Raw genomic sequence first — 16,428 nt, forward strand, 5'->3', positions numbered from 1 at the left:
TTACTGACTTGACATGGCTGCTGTCCCAAATGGTGACTATGTTGCTCCTCCACTGATGCAGAGGAGAGTGAATGCAGCCACCCAACGACAGGAGGTGTGTTACTGACTGATCACCAGGTGAAAATAAAAGCTTAAAAAAAAAAAAAAAGAAAGCAAATGCAGCCACCACATCCACTGCCTGGTAATCTGCAATATATAAAATGCTTGTTTTTGGGTTTGGTTATGCTTTCAGATATGATTATTAGAGATGAGCGAATCGAACTAGGCGAACCGGAATTCGAGTCGAATTTCAGGAAATATTCGATTCGTGTCGAAACCGAAATTTTGCCTACTTCGGGTGCGCGAATCGAACATTTCCCGATCAGCCGGCAAAAGTGTCCCTGCAGTGAGCTCCGCTATTTCTGACAGTTCTCTGACAGAAGGAACACATGTTTAGCGGTTGAAACATTGTATCTATTAGTTTACATTTAGGATACAGATGTTTCAACCACTGTACATGTGAAGAAGTTGTGAGAGAACTGTCAGAAATAGAGGAACTCTGCACATACACTTTTTGCCGGCTTGGAATTATTCTTCTTTTCATCCTACTTCTTCTTCTTCTTCATCCTCAGAAGAAGAGGATGAGGATGAGGATGAAGAAGAAGAAGAAGAAGAAGAAGAAGTAGGATGAAAAGAAGAATAATTCCAAGCCGGCAAAAAGTGTATGTGCAGAGTTCCTCTATTTCTGACAGTTCTCTCACAGCTTCTTCACATGTACAGCGGTTGAAACATCTGTATCCTAAATGGAAACTAATAGATACAATTTGTATCTATTAGTTTCCATTTAGGATACAGATATTTCAACCGCTGTACATGTGAAGAAGCTGTGAGAGAACTGTCAGAAATAGAGGAACTCTGCACATACACTTTTTGCCGGCTTGGAATTATTCTTCTTTTCATTCTTCTTCTTCTTCCTCATCCTCATCCTCATCCTCATCCTCTTCTTCTGAGGATGAGGATGAAGAAGAAGAAGAAGAAGAAGTAGGATGAAAAGAAGAATAATTCCAAGCCGGCAAAAAGTGTATGTGCAGAGTTCCTCTATTCTGCAGATACACTTAGAGGAGCTCTGCAGATACACTTAGAGGAGCTCTGCACATACACTTTTTGCCGGCTTGGAATTAATCTTATTTTCATCCTACTTCTTCTTCTTCTTCTTCTTCTTCTTCATCCTCATCCTCAGAAGAAGAAGAGGATGAGGATGAGGATGAAGAAGAAGAAGAAGAAGTAGGATGAAAATAAGAATAATTCCAAACCGGAAAAAAGTGTATGTGCAGAGCTCCTCTAAGTGTATCTGCAGAGCTCCTCTAAGTGTATCTGCAGAATAGAGGAACTCTGCACATACACTTTTTGCCGGAAACCGCTGTATGGAGTGAATGTCCCAGAACTGTCAGAAATAGACTATTTATGACAGTTCTGGGACATTCACTGCATACAGCTGTTTTAACCGCTGTATGGAGGGAATGTCATGGAACTGTCAGAAATAGACTATTAATGACAGTTCTGGGACTGTCCTTCCATGCAGCGGTTGAAACATTGTATGTATTTGTTTCCATAAATGGATCCATTTATGGAAACAAATACATACAATGTTTCAACCGCTGCATGGAAGGACAGTCCCAGAACTGTCATTAATAGTCTATTTCTGACAGTTCCATGACATTCCCTCCATACAGCGGTTAAAACAGCTGTATGGAGTGAATGTCCCAGATCTATCAGAAATAGACTATTTATGACAGTTCTGGGACATTCACTGCATACAGCTGTTTTAACCGCTGTATGGAGGGAATGTCATGGAACTGTCAGAAATAGACTATTAATGACAGTTCTGGGACTGTCCTTCAATGCAGCGGTTGAAACATTGTATGTATTTGTTTCCATAAATGGATCCATTTATGGAAACAAATACATACAATGTTTCAACCGCTGCATGGAAGGACAGTCCCAGAACTGTCATTAATAGTCTATTTCTGACAGTTCCATGACATTCCCTCCATACAGCGGTTAAAACAGCTGTATGCAGTGAATGTCCCAGATCTATCAGAAATAGACTATTTATGACAGTTCTGGGACATTCACTGCATACAGCTGTTTTAACCGCTGTATGGAGGGAATGTCATGGAACTGTCAGAAATAGACTATTAATGACAGTTCTGGGACTGTCCTTCAATGCAGCGGTTGAAACATTGTATGTATTTGTTTCCATAAATGGATCCATTTATGGAAACAAATACATACAATGTTTCAACCGCTGTATGGAAGGACAGTCCCACAACTGTCATTAATAGTCTATTTCTGACAGTTCCATGACATTCCCTCCATACAGCGGTTAAAACAGCTGTATGGAGTGAATGTCCCAGATCTATCAGAAATAGACTATTTATGACAGTTCTGGGACATTCACTGCATACAGCTGTTTTAACCGCTGTATGGAGGGAATGTCATGGAACTGTCAGAAATAGACTATTAATGACAGTTCTGGGACTGTCCTTCAATGCAGCGGTTGAAACATTGCAATGCAGCGGTTGAAACAAATACATACAATGTTTCAACCGCTGCATGGAAGGACAGTCCCAGAACTGTCATTAATAGTCTATTTCTGACAGTTCCATGACATTCCCTCCATACAGCGGTTAAAACAGCTGTATGGAGTGAATGTCCCAGATCTATCAGAAATAGACTATTTATGACAGTTCTGGGACATTCACTGCATACAGCTGTTTTAACCGCTGTATGGAGGGAATGTCATGGAACTGTCAGAAATAGACTATTAATGACAGTTCTGGGACTGTCCTTCCATGCAGCGGTTGAAACATTGTATGTATTTGTTTCCATAAATGGATCCATTTATGGAAACAAATACATACAATGTTTCAACCGCTGCATGGAAGGACAGTCCCAGAACTGTCATTAATAGTCTATTTCTGACAGTTCCATGACATTCCCTCCATACAGCGGTTAAAACAGCTGTATGGAGTGAATGTCCCAGATCTATCAGAAATAGACTATTTATGACAGTTCTGGGACATTCACTGCATACAGCTGTCTTAACCGCTGTATGGAGGGAATGTCATGGAACTGTCAGAAATAGACTATTAATGACAGTTCTGGGACTGTCCTTCCATGCAGCGGTTGAAACATTGTATGTATTTGTTTCCATAAATGGATCCATTTATGGAAACAAATACATACAATGTTTCAACCGCTGCATGGAAGGACAGTCCCAGAACTGTCATTAATAGTCTATTTCTGACAGTTCTATGACATTCCCTCCATACAGCGGTTGAAACCGCTGTATGGAGTGAATGTCCCAGAACTGTCAGAAATAGACAGAAACTGTCACAGAACTGTCCTTCTTCTCATCCTTCTCCTTCTTCTCATCCTTCTTCTCATCCTTCTTCTCATCCTTCTCCTTCTTCTCATCCTTCTCCTTCTGCTCATCCTTCTCCTTCTGCTCATCCTTCTTCTCATCCTTCTCCTTCTTCTCATCCTTCTCCTTCTCCTTCTTCTCATCCTTCTCCTTCTCCTTCTTCTCATCCTTCTCCTTCTCATCCTTCTCCTTCTCCTTCTCATCCTTCTCCTTCTTCTCATCCTTCTCCTTCTTCTCATCCTTCTCCTTCTCCTTCTTCTCATCCTTCTCCTTCTCCTTCTCATCCTTCTCCTTCTTCTCATCCTTCTCCTTCTCCTCATCCTTTTTCTTCTCATCCTTCTCCTTCTCCTTCTTCTCATCCTTCTCCTTCTTCTCATCCTTCTCCTTCTTCTCATCCTTCTCCTTCTTCTCATCCTTCTCCTTCTTCTCATCCTTCTCCTTCTTCTCCTTCTTCTCATCATTCTCCTTCTTCTCATCCTTCTCCTTCTTCTCATCCTTCTCATCCTTCTTCTCATCCTTCTTCTTCTCATCCTTCTCCTTCTTCTCATCCTTCTCCTTCTCCTTCTTCTCATCCTTCTCCTTCTTCTCATCCTTCTCCTTCTTCTCATCCTTCTCCTTCTCATCCTTCTCCTTCTCCTTCTTCTCATCCTTCTCCTTCTTCTCATCCTTCTCCTTCTTCTCATCCTTCTTCTTCTCATCCTTCTCCTCCTTCTTCTCATCCTTCTTCTCATCCTTCTTCTTCTCATCCTTCTCCTTCTTCTCATCCTTCTCCTTCTCCTTCTTCTCATCCTTCTCCTTCTTCTCATCCTTCTCCTTCTTCTCATCCTTCTCCTTCTTCTCATCCTTCTCCTTCTTCTCATCCTTCTCCTTCTTCTCATCCTTCTCCTTCTCCTTCTTCTCATCCTTCTCCTTCTTATCATCCTTCTCCTTCTTCTCATCATTCTCCTTCTTCTCATCCTTCTCCTTCTTCTCATCCTTCTTCTTCTCATCCTTTTCCTTCTTCTCATCCTTCTTCTTCTCATCCTTCTTCTTCTCATCCTTCTCCTTCTCATCCTTCTCTTTCTTCTCATCCTTCTCCTTCTCCTTCTTCTCATCCTTCTCCTTCTTCTCATCCTTCTCCTTCTCCTCCTTCTCATCCTTCTCCTTATTCTCAGCCTTCTTCTTCTCATCCTTCTCCTTCTCATCCTTCTCCTTCTTCTCATCCTTCTCCTTCTTCTCATCCTTCTCCTTCTTCTCATCCTTCTCCTTCTTCTCATCCTTCTCCTTCTCCTTCTTCTCATCCTTCTCCTTCTCCTTCTTCTCATCCTTCTCCTTCTTCTCATCCTTCTCCTTCTTCTCATCCTTCTCCTTCTCCTTCTTCTCATCCTTCTCCTTCTCCTCATCCTTTTTCTTCTCATCCTTCTCCTTCTCCTTCTTCTCATCCTTCTCCTTCTTCTCATCCTTCTCCTTCTTCTCATCCTTCTCCTTCTCCTTCTTCTCATCCTTCTCCTTCTCCTCATCCTTTTTCTTCTCATCCTTCTCCTTCTCCTTCTTCTCATCCTTCTCCTTCTTCTCATCCTTCTCCTTCTTCTCATCCTTCTCCTTCTTCTCATCCTTCTCCTTCTTCTCATCCTTCTCCTTCTCCTTCTTCTCTTCCTTCTCCTTCTTATCATCCTTCTCCTTCTTCTCATCATTCTCCTTCTTCTCATCCTTCTTCTTCTTCTCATCCTTCTTCTTCTCATCCTTCTCCTTCTCATCCTTCTCTTTCTTCTCATCCTTCTCCTTCTCCTTCTTCTCATCCTTCTCCTTCTTCTCATCCTTCTCCTTCTTCTCATCCTTCTCCTTATTCTCAGCCTTCTTCTTCTCATCCTTCTCCTTCTCATCCTTCTCCTTCTCATCCTTCTCCTTCTTCTCATCCTTCTCCTTCTTCTCATCCTTCTCCTTCTCCTTCTTCTCATCCTTCTCCTTCTCCTTCTTCTCATCCTTCTCCTTCTCCTTCTTCTCATCCTTCTCCTTCTTCTCATCCTTCTCCTTCTTCTCATCCTTCTCCTTCTTCTCATCCTTCTCCTTCTTCTCATCCTTCTCCTTCTCCTCATCCTTTTTCTTCTCATCCTTCTCCTTCTCCTTCTTCTCATCCTTCTCCTTCTTCTCATCCTTCTCCTTCTTCTCATCCTTCTCCTTCTTCTCCTTCTTCTCATCATTCTCCTTCTTCTCATCCTTCTCCTTCTTCTCATCCTTCTCATCCTTCTTCTCATCCTTCTTCTTCTCATCCTTCTCCTTCTTCTCATCCTTCTCCTTCTCCTTCTTCTCATCCTTCTCCTTCTTCTCATCCTTCTCCTTCTCATCCTTCTCCTTCTCCTTCTTCTCTTCCTTCTCCTTCTTCTCATCCTTCTCCTTCTTCTCATCCTTCTTCTTCTCATCCTTCTCCTCCTTCTTCTCATCCTTCTTCTCATCCTTCTTCTTCTCATCCTTCTCCTTCTTCTCATCCTTCTCCTTCTCCTTCTTCTCATCCTTCTCCTTCTTCTCATCCTTCTCCTTCTTCTCATCCTTCTCCTTCTTCTCATCCTTCTCCTTCTTCTCATCCTTCTCCTTCTCCTTCTTCTCTTCCTTGTCCTTCTTATCATCCTTCTCCTTCTTCTCATCATTCTCCTTCTTCTCATCCTTCTCCTTCTTCTCATCCTTCTTCTTCTCATCCTTTTCCTTCTTCTCATCCTTCTTCTTCTCATCCTTCTTCTTCTCATCCTTCTCCTTCTCATCCTTCTCTTTCTTCTCATCCTTCTCCTTCTCCTTCTTCTCATCCTTCTCCTTCTTCTCATCCTTCTCCTTCTCCTTCTTCTCATCCTTCTCATCCTTCTTCTCATCCTTCTTCTTCTCATCCTTCTCCTTCTTCTCATCCTTCTCCTTCTCCTTCTCATCCTTCTCCTTCTTCTCATCCTTCTCCTTCTCCTCATCCTTTTTCTTCTCATCCTTCTCCTTCTCCTTCTTCTCATCCTTCTCCTTCTTCTCATCCTTCTCCTTCTTCTCATCCTTCTCCTTCTTCTCACCCTTCTCCTTCTCCTTCTTCTCATCCTTCTCCTTCTCCTTCTTCTCATCCTTCTCCTTCTTCTCCTTCCTCATCTCCAAGGGCATTTAAATTAAAGGTACAGTGTTCTGCACTAATTTAAAGGCTCTCTGAAGCCTAGAAACCCTTTAAATAAGTCATCTTCGTAGCGGAGAAATTCGCATCGAATCGAATTTCACACTGGAATTCGCCGAATCAGCCGAATCGAATTTTTCATTTCTTCGCTCATCTCTAATGATTATCTAAACTTAATTTTTTATTTCAAATCTGTATTTCCTTTTCAATACATCCAAGCAGAAATCTTGGTCCAAAGGAACAGTGGATACATAGCTTATAGCAACAAATCACGTTAGCTCTTAGTTCCCTATCCACATCTGCAAAGTAACAGCTGGGCTGTTTGGAATTAAAACGTTTAAGAGTATCTGTATATCATATGGCAGAGGCTCCAGATGGCAATGCAGATCCCCCCTCCATTTATAAAATACTGTTTGCACTAAAATGCTGCAGCTCACCTGTTGGTTGGCCATAGTGTGATACCACCAGAAACACCTGGAAGTGATGTAATAAGCAACAACAACATCCACAGTATAGTGGTCATGTGCCAGAAGAATACAGAAGACCCCGACAACGCTGAGACACCAGCAGATCCAGTGATACCACCAGAGGCGTCGAGATGAATCTGTTAAAAGGAAAGAACAAAAATATAAAAAACATTTTTTTTTTTTAAGCAAATAATTATTTTTCTTTGTTTAAGTACAAATAAGGACTCCAGTAGTTGCAGAAAAAAAACAAGTAGACCTGGATGAAATGGTTTAAGAAACCGAACACGTGTAGATAGGCTCCCTCAGCCTGCCAAAGTATCACTACATAGTAATGTCTACAATTGTTAGTTAGCTGATGAGGAATTTAGTTAGCAGTGATAGGTGATCAATAAGAATTGAATTGAAAACCCAAATCAGATCTGTGCTGCATCCCCTAAAGAAAGTTGTACTTCATTTATATTAGGTACTTACCACAGCACTGTACCTGCTTAAAATATTAATCAAATCAAGACCTATAGTACGCCAATAACTACTACAAATCAAAAGCCCTGAAAGACAAAAAAAACCTGCTTGCATGACTTGAAACAAAGTCCCATACTGTTTAGGAAGCAAGTACTAATACTATAATTCTTCAAACTGTATAAAAGAACCTAGTATAGGTTACTTTTTACTAGCACAACCTTGGTAAAAGCAGTGTTGAACTAGGACCTATGGGCACACTAAGAAGGTATGTGCAGGACTTTTCAGTCTTAGCTTTTATTTCCTTAGAAAACAGTCACAGACTTAGTATAAAAGCTTGTCCCCTTCCAGCATCCTGCAGAGAAGGACCTTTGCTGTGTGGAAGCAGTGGTCTCTCTGCAGACGTTTGACACACCAACTGCTGAGTCAACAAAGCTCATGCTACTTGCTGAATTGAATGCTTGAATTTTGATCTACTGTTCTCTGCGACCAGATAAAAATGTGCCTAGGATATTAGAAATACTTACACTCTTTAATAAACATGTATGTCAGTGTTAACATGACTGTGTGGCCACTGTACAAATAGTCCCCACACATAGTGTGAGATCCTGTAATAGAAAGTCCTCCTCCTGCAATCAACTTCATTATCCTCCGGGACTGGGCTTCCCAGTTACCAAAAATCTGTAACAAACAAGACATGTTTTTTTAGTGTACAGAATATACAAATGTGAATGTCAAAAAGGTATATATTTTAGATATTATTTGAACTACTCGAACTGTCCAGAAATTGTAGATTGTAGTCCTGGAGTGCTAAGCTCCAAAATAAATAAAATAGTATTATCAAACTAATAAGATTTTAAACTTTAAAAAATTGGAGTCACAAAAAATGCATTATTTTATTTTTCTATTAAATGAGTAAAATTATAGCGCTAGATCCAAAATTTTTCTAGTTGCTGTAAAGAACCTGCAAACAACTTAATGCACTATGGGGCTGTGAAGTCAGTCCTGACAATTTTAATATTTTTTTTCTAATAGGGGAAAACATAGATTTGGGACAGAACCGGCGTGCCAGACTGGTATTATTGAGGGAGGCTTTCACTGTGGCTTTTTATGAAGGCACAATACAGGTCACCAGGAAAAACTTCTCTATTTTACTTTACCTATTAGCAGATAAAGTTTGCTGTGCTTACTTTCTTAAATACACACAAAAAAAAACAAAATATATAAATAAATATGTATAAAAAAGGGGTTTGAAGAAACCCTAAAATTCTGTGATGGGGACATATGTCCTGACACTAGGCAAAATACGCTGGCCTGTTCAGGATTTTGTCTCCAGAAAGGTTGCAGTGGTTTGGGTAGATCAGGTTTAAGCATGAATGCCAACTTTTTTTTTAAATTTGAATACACAAGAAATATTTAGAGAGGCATACTCAAAAAGTAACATTAAGTTGCACAGCTGAAACTCTGAAGTATTCCATTAACATTCTTCCAGCTGTGTTACCTGTATGTCTACTTTAGGTTCAAGAAGATATTTTATGGAATTTCCTAATCGCACATCAATCATACTTCCAGATACCATACAAAGTGTAATTCCCCCATAAAACCTTTAGTTTGGGCATTGGGAAAAAAAAAAACATTTCAATGCAATACTACCTCCAGTAAGAAAATACTCAAAGGATATTGAAAAGGTAAAGAAAAATCCTTACAGGGTATATACAGTGGGGCAAAAAGTATTTAGTCAGCCACCAATTGTGCAAGTTCTCCCACTTAAAAAGATGAGAGCGGCCTGTAATTGGCATCATAGGTAGACCTCAACTATGAAAGACAAAATGAGAAAACAAATCCAGACAATCACATTGGCTGATTTGGAAAGAATTTATTTGCAAATTATGGTGGAAAATAAGTATTTGGTCACCTACAAACAAGCAAGATTTCTGACTCTCACAGACCTGTACCTTCTTCTTTAAGAGGCTCCTCTGTCCTCACTCATTACCTGTATCAATGGCACCTGTTTGAACTTGTTATCAGTATAAAAGATACCTGTCCACAACCTCAAACAGTCACACTCCAAACTCCACTATGGTGAAGACAAAAGAGCTATCGAAGGACACCAGAAACAAAATTGTAGACCTGCACCAGGCTGGGAAGACTGAATCTGCAATAGGCAAGCAGCTTGGTGTGAACAAATCAACTGTGGGAGCAATAATTAGAAAATGGAAGACATACAAGACCACTGATAATCTCCCTCGATCTGGGGCTCCACGCAAGATCTCACCCCATGGGGTCAAAATGATCAGAAGAAAGGTGAGCAAAAATCCCAGGACCACACGGGGGGACCTAGTGAATGACCTGCAGAGAGCTGGGACCAACGTAACAAAGGCTACCATCAGTAACACACTACGCCGCCAGGGACTCAGATCCTGCAGTGCCAGACGTGTCCCCCTGCTTAAGCCAGTACATGTCCGGGCCCATCTGAAGTTTGCTACAGAGCATTTGGATGATCCAGAAGAGGATTGGGAGAATGTCATATGGTCAGATGAAACCAAAATAGAACTGTTTGGTAGAAACACAACTCGTCGTGTTTGGAGGAGAGAGAATGCTGAGTGCATCCAAAGAACACCATACCTACTGTGAAGCATGGGGATGGCAACATCATGCTTTGGGGTTGTTTCTCTGCAAAGGGACCAGGACGACTGATCCATGTACAGGACAGAATGAATGGGGCCATGTATCGTGAGATTTTGAGTGCAAACCTCCTTCCATCAGCAAGGGCATTGAAGATGAAACGTGGCTGGGTCTTCCAACATGACAATGATCCCAAACATACCGCCCGGGCAATGAAGGAGTGGCTTCGTAAGAAGCATTTCAAGGTCTTGGAGTGGCCTATCCAGTCTCCAGATCTCAACCCCATAGAAAACCTTTGGAGGGAGTTGAAAGTCCGTGTTGCCCAGCGACAGCCCCAAAACATCACTGCTCTAGAGGAGATCTGCATGGAGGAATGGGCCAACATACCAGCAACAGTGTGTGCCAACCTTGTGAAGACTTACAGGAAACGTTTGACCTCTGTCATTGCCAACAAAGGATATATAACAAAGTATTGAGATGAACTTTTGATATTGACCAAATACTTATTTTCCACCATAATTTGCAAATAAATTCTTTCCAAATCATGTGATTGTCTGGATTTTTTTTCTCATTTTGTCTCTCATAGTTGAGGTCTACCTATGATGCCAATTACAGGCCTCTCTCATCTTTTTAAGTGGGAGAACTGGCACAATTGGTGGCTGACTAAATACTTTTTTGCCCCACTGTATTTCAGAGAATACAAGAAAATGGCAGATGAAGATGGATAAATGAAAACGGAACACAATTCATAATTTCATACACAAATATGAAGGTACTCCTGCATTGTGGTTATCTCAATGCTGCACACCTGGCAGATGCGGGGTCCCATTAAATCCACTTCACTGGACTTGCCCTTGCAGACTGGGGTGCCCGTGAAAAAAATTTCAAGGCATTTCTGTTCTCCAGACATTTCTGAAAATGTGATCAGCAAAAACACGTTTTTCCAAGTGGTCAGATTTTTACTGCTGTTATTTTTCTAAAAAGTGTAGATTACCCTTACCAGCCACATGATTTAGTATCCAAGGTATGGCTATCCCCATATCCAAATGCATGAATGTGATCTTATGGTTGTGAAAGGGTTTTTTTTAAACATAAGACTATGTTCAAGAGCAAAGCTGTGTGTGCAGAAAAGAAGAAATCCAATCAAGTCATGTTCACCAGCCAGCTGGCCACTAACTGGATACAATTTTATTGATCCAATAATGACAAATGCTTAAAAAACACAAAAATAAAATACATTTCCCTCAAAACTGCTGATCATTGTAATTATTTGTTCTAGAAATGTAGCCAGATTTGCACAGATGTCACAGCAACTTCAATTCCCACACTCTCTGCAGTTGGTTGCCCTGATAACGTCGATTAAAGTTAGTGTACACACTATGAGAAAATTAGACGAAAGATCATCCAAATTTCCAGAAAGGTGCGTATCATGATGTAACGGACAATAATATTAACTTGAAAATTCTCGGCCTACGAAGGCAAACGTTCTTTCTTGTTTACAATTTTGTTGCCACCTTCGTCTGGGCTGTTGCTCGGCTCAGTCACACTGAATACATTATTCAGAATTTTGTAACACAGTTAAAAGGCTGATGTTAGCAATGCTTTCAAACAGAAAAGCGTTGCACAAAAAAATCTGACAAGCTCGATCTTTGGATATGTTCCTTTGTGTTTCTTGTTTAAGTCAACCCTTTCAAATCACAGTGTACTGGAAAGTGTCTGGAAACATTACAATGCATTAGGACTTGATGCTCTCAAGTACTGAAGTAAGGTCAGTTTGAAAATTAGAAAAGTAGCACTTTTCTAAGGAAGCCTCAGCGATGGCACCCCCTTTTTCACGTTTTCTTTACAACAAGTACAAGACCTTTCATACTCTACTTTGCTGCAATTATACCTCATTAATCATAATGGAATTAATTGGTTCAAAAGTTCATGTTAATCAAGAATAGAAGCCGCTGCTCTAATTATACACATTTGAGGATTTTATGGTTAATAAAAACAGAATAGAAAAGAGAATGGCACCATATGCTTTCAATCTTATGTGAAATGTTATAGGTTAGAAAATGTAATGCTTGACCAAGTCCTCACCTTTGTCACAAATGCACAACCCTAATTATATACAAGAGGGACCCATGTAAAGCCTAGTGTTTAGCACTACATCCCATATCCATAAAGTGGTATTAAACCCATTTATTATACTGCAGCTTACCAATTCTGAGATGTGATGGCTGCATTACTTTTCTTTTTTAGGCTTTCTTTCCTTTAGTGATCCTGCCAGTAAGTCAGTTTTTTCCAACAGGACAAGCTAACAGTCTGATGTAACAGTTGAGGGTTGAGACAAACCATTTACCACTGACAGGGGTTCTTACAATGTCCAGCTTTTGTTATGAAAAGCCTTTATTCCAGAAGGAAAAAAAACTGATGTAACTGTTTATAAAGTGTGAGCTGGAGTTTGGCTTCAATTTGTTAGTGTATTTAAATCTGATAGTACATATAACACTCCCCTCCTTCCAAGACTGACAATGCTGCTGCCCAAAGGTGCCCCCTAAGTGCCTTCATTCAGAGTGTCAGTACCATAGGGCAGGAAATATCTTACTGGCCAAATCACTATGAGCAAACGGAAGGGAAAAAAAAAATAAGGAGGAAAACTAAAAACAGCCACCACATGTAATGATTGGTAAGCTGCAATATATTACATTTATGGTTTTGTGTTTAAAGGATACATTCACCTTAAAAAAAAAAAAAAATAAATGCACATTTTTATGCAGGTTAATAAATATGCAAATATTTTTTTCTAAGGAGCCTGTAAATCATTGCACCCAAGATCAGCATATCGGGCGTGCAATGTCAGGCTCCTGAATACTCTCAGGATAGCTGTCTCCTCCTACCTCCGATATGGGCAAGCAGTTACCTGACAGCAGGAAGATCAATGAACTAAGAGCGAGCTCAACAGTATCCTTATAGTTCACTGAGAACTACAAACTGTCAGCTGCAAAGGATGATGGTAGTTGTAGTTCATTCAATCACAGAATTCTGTGAATTAATGATGCAGCTGTGTGGGTGGAGCCCCGCACAGCCACGCTGTTTTCAAATTGTGACAGCGGGTGCGGGAAAAAAACCTCTGCCTGATGTCACAGGGAAGAGGGGACAGTGGATACTGCACGTTACATCTTAAATATGGGTGTAATATGTAACACGTTGCTTTTAATACCACATTAAAATGCATTCACACCATGCCATTTAAATTTAGAGATTACCATTTGTGTGCACTCCAACCACAAATAAACACAAAACAATTTGCAAAGCCTCATATAAATCTATTAGTATTTTATTGAACGGATAAACCAAATTACACTTCTTTCAATCTACATGCAGACAAGCCCTACCAGGCAGAGGTACCTAAAATAATCTCCGCAGAGAAAAGTCAGCCACAATAATATTTTACACTGAATACAGCAGGGCTAAAGGGGGATCTTTCTTCCAGATCCTCAATACAGTGTAACCTTGGAAACCATGTAAGGAACAAAGCAATAGTGACCTCACCTCTGAGTCACTGTTTAATTTGTGCACTGTCTCCAATAAATCTTCTCTGTTCTGTTCACCATCACTGAGTACAAAGGTTATACATTCTGTCTTCCAGACCCCTGCAGACCATTGAAAAGTAAACTCCTAACTAGGCAGAAAAAAAAAATACGAAAAGGAGATTTTATATATACACCATATACAGTTGTGCTCAAAAGTTTGCATACCCTGGCAGAAACAATTGAGTACTGTCCGTGATACTTATTTGCATGAAGGTTAACCTGGCAGAAATCATGAAATTCTGGCATTGACTTTGAAAATATGACTGATTATGCAAAAAAGTCTATCATTTAAGGATACTGATCATATCAACCAATTATTATCATACAGTTGTTTGGCTTCTTTTTAAACCATAATACAGAAATCACCCAAATGGCCATGATCAAAAGTTTACACATCCTGGAATGTTTAGCCTGGGCACAGACACACAAGGTGACACACAGGTTAAAATGGGGGCAGCACAGTGGCTCAATGGTTAGCATTTCCGCCTGGCAGGACTCAGATCGTTGGTTCAAATCCCAGCCACGGCACCTCCTGCCTGGAGTTTGCTTGTTCTCCCTGTGCCTGCTTGGGTTTTCTCTGTGTACTCCGGTTTCCTCCCACACTCCAAAGACATGCTGGTAGGTGAATTGGATCCTGTCTAAATTGTCCCTAGTATGTGTATGTATGAATGTAAGCTAGGGACCTTAGATTGTACGCCCCTTGAGGGTTAGGGACTGATGTGAATGTACAATATATATGTAAAGCGCTGTGTAAATTGATGGCGCTATATAAGTACCTGAAATAAATAAAAAGAAAATGGCAAATAAAGGTTAATTTCCCACAATTGTGTCAGTGTATAAAGAGTCAATGAGTTTGTCAGCTCTTGCGTGGATGCACTAAGCAGGCTAGATACTGAGCCAGGGGGAGCAGAACAGAACCATCAAAGGACCTGTGCAACCAGGTAATGGAAGTTTATAAAGATGGAGAAGGATATAAAAAGATGTCTCCAAAGCCTTGAATATGCCAGTCAGTATTGTTGACTTGCTTATTAAGTTGAAAACTCAAGAAAGACTGCAGCCACAACCAAAAGAATTGTTCGGGATACAAAGGAAAAACCCACAGGTAATCCTGAGGAGAAATACAGGCTGCTCTGGAAAAAGCTGGTGTGGTTGTTTTGAAGAAGCACAATATGACAATACTAGAACATAAATGGGCTGTATTGGTCAAGATGCCAGAAAAAAGCCTTTACTTCGCCAATGTCACAAAAAAGCTCAGTGAGGCATTCAAGGTGTCATTGGGCATGTTGTAACTGGGCTTTTCTGTGAACTTCATCAATGCCAAAATTTCCCGATTTCTGTCAGCATCTGCAAACTTTTGAGCCCAACTGTAGTTAACAATTGGTTCTGATATCATCAGTTTCCACATCCTAGCAGACTGAAGTCTCATAACTCTAATTACCATATCGTTTGAAGGTACTGTCCTTCCTCAAAGCATTTCATTTTATCAAGAACAGGAAGAAAATATAATTGATCAACACAACAAGCACGGCTTTTCCTTCAGATACCTTGATATACAAGGCCTGTTGTCAGGAGATCAGATGAATACATGACTAAGCCAGTAGGGCTACGAAAGACAGAATTTAGCGAGTCAGTTTGTCACTCAGTTTGCTCCATTTATTTGCAATGTTAAAGTGGTTGTAAAGGATCAAGGCCTTTACCTTTATGAATTCTATGCATGAAGGTAAAAACCTTCTGTGTGCCCCTCACCCCTCCCAGTCCCCCCTAACTAATACTTACCTGAGCCCCATCGCGATCCAGCGCTGTGCACAAGAGCCTCAACTCTCTGGGGAAGCTCCCTCCTCACTGGCTGAGATATGATTGTCAATCACCCCGTGAGCTAATGAGGAGAGAGGGGGCGAGGCTGAACTACGCTCTGTGTCTGAATGGGAGCATGCCTGCTTGGCTGCCCTCATAGCAAGATGCTTGCTCTAGGGCCACTCGGCAGAAGGAAGGGGCAGGAGTGCGGAGGAAGAGGAGGATTAAGTCTGGTCTGTGCAAAACCACTGCACGGAGCAAGTATAACACGTTTATTATGAAAAAAAAATGCCTTTAACATTGTGTATATTTTAAGGTATCCACTTTAAAATAATAAGGCTCGTGTATGAGGTTTACACATTTTACTACATATGCAGTGTTTCTCAAATGAAATGCTTTATTGCTTGTTAGCCCCCTTGTAATAGCAAAAATGTTTAACGGAAAGAAAAAGTGAACAAAAAAATTAAGTAATTTCGAAAAATTAAAATCAGCTCCTACACCCTGCACACACAAATGCAAATATGTGCACAGTGTTACCTATTGAAAGGTTTTCACCATTTTTCAGGTGCATGCAATTTTGAGAATTTACACATTCGGTATCTAATTACTCTATCCTCATATTTTGCACAATAATAAAATAGGGATTAGACTGTGTTGTATGCAAATTAATTTCAGTGTATTTTTCCCTGAAAATATAGATTGGATAAACAGCAGTGCAAATTTTGTGCAACGTAAACAATTGCAATTTCCATCTTTTTTTATCCTACAGGGTTTCGGCTTTAAAAAAAAAAACAATGTTCTGGGGGATTTTGAGCGATTTTTTTAGCCAAAAATTCAGATTTAAACGTGTGCAACAAACGGGGAAAAAAAAGCTCTAGAGATTAACTAGATCAGTTTTCTCTACCTTTTTTCAGTCAAGGCACCCTTTAAAATTATGGACAGTCCCGAGGCACCCTTTAAAATCATAGACAGTCTTAAGGC

General features: G+C 40.4%; 1 protein-coding gene across 8 annotated transcripts in view; it reads right to left on the bottom strand.

Annotated features, from left to right (window-relative positions):
• The window catches only part of SGMS1 (sphingomyelin synthase 1), a 395,851-nt gene that overhangs the window by 13,388 nt on the left and 366,035 nt on the right, over positions 1-16,428 (bottom strand). For all 8 annotated transcript variants that reach the window (XM_089683136.1, XM_089683134.1, XM_089683135.1 and 5 more), the window contains 2 exons: positions 7,975-8,128; positions 6,959-7,125 (listed from right to left, as the gene is read on the bottom strand). In XM_089683136.1, coding sequence (XP_089539262.1) covers positions 6,959-7,125; positions 7,975-8,128 — 321 coding nt within the window. The remainder of the gene's footprint in view (positions 1-6,958; positions 7,126-7,974; positions 8,129-16,428) is intronic.

Source organism: Staurois parvus, unplaced genomic scaffold, assembly GCF_062004578.1.
Source record: "Staurois parvus isolate SC_StPar_1 unplaced genomic scaffold, SC_StPar_1.0 ptg000303l, whole genome shotgun sequence".
Lineage (NCBI taxonomy): Eukaryota > Metazoa > Chordata > Amphibia > Anura > Ranidae > Staurois > Staurois parvus.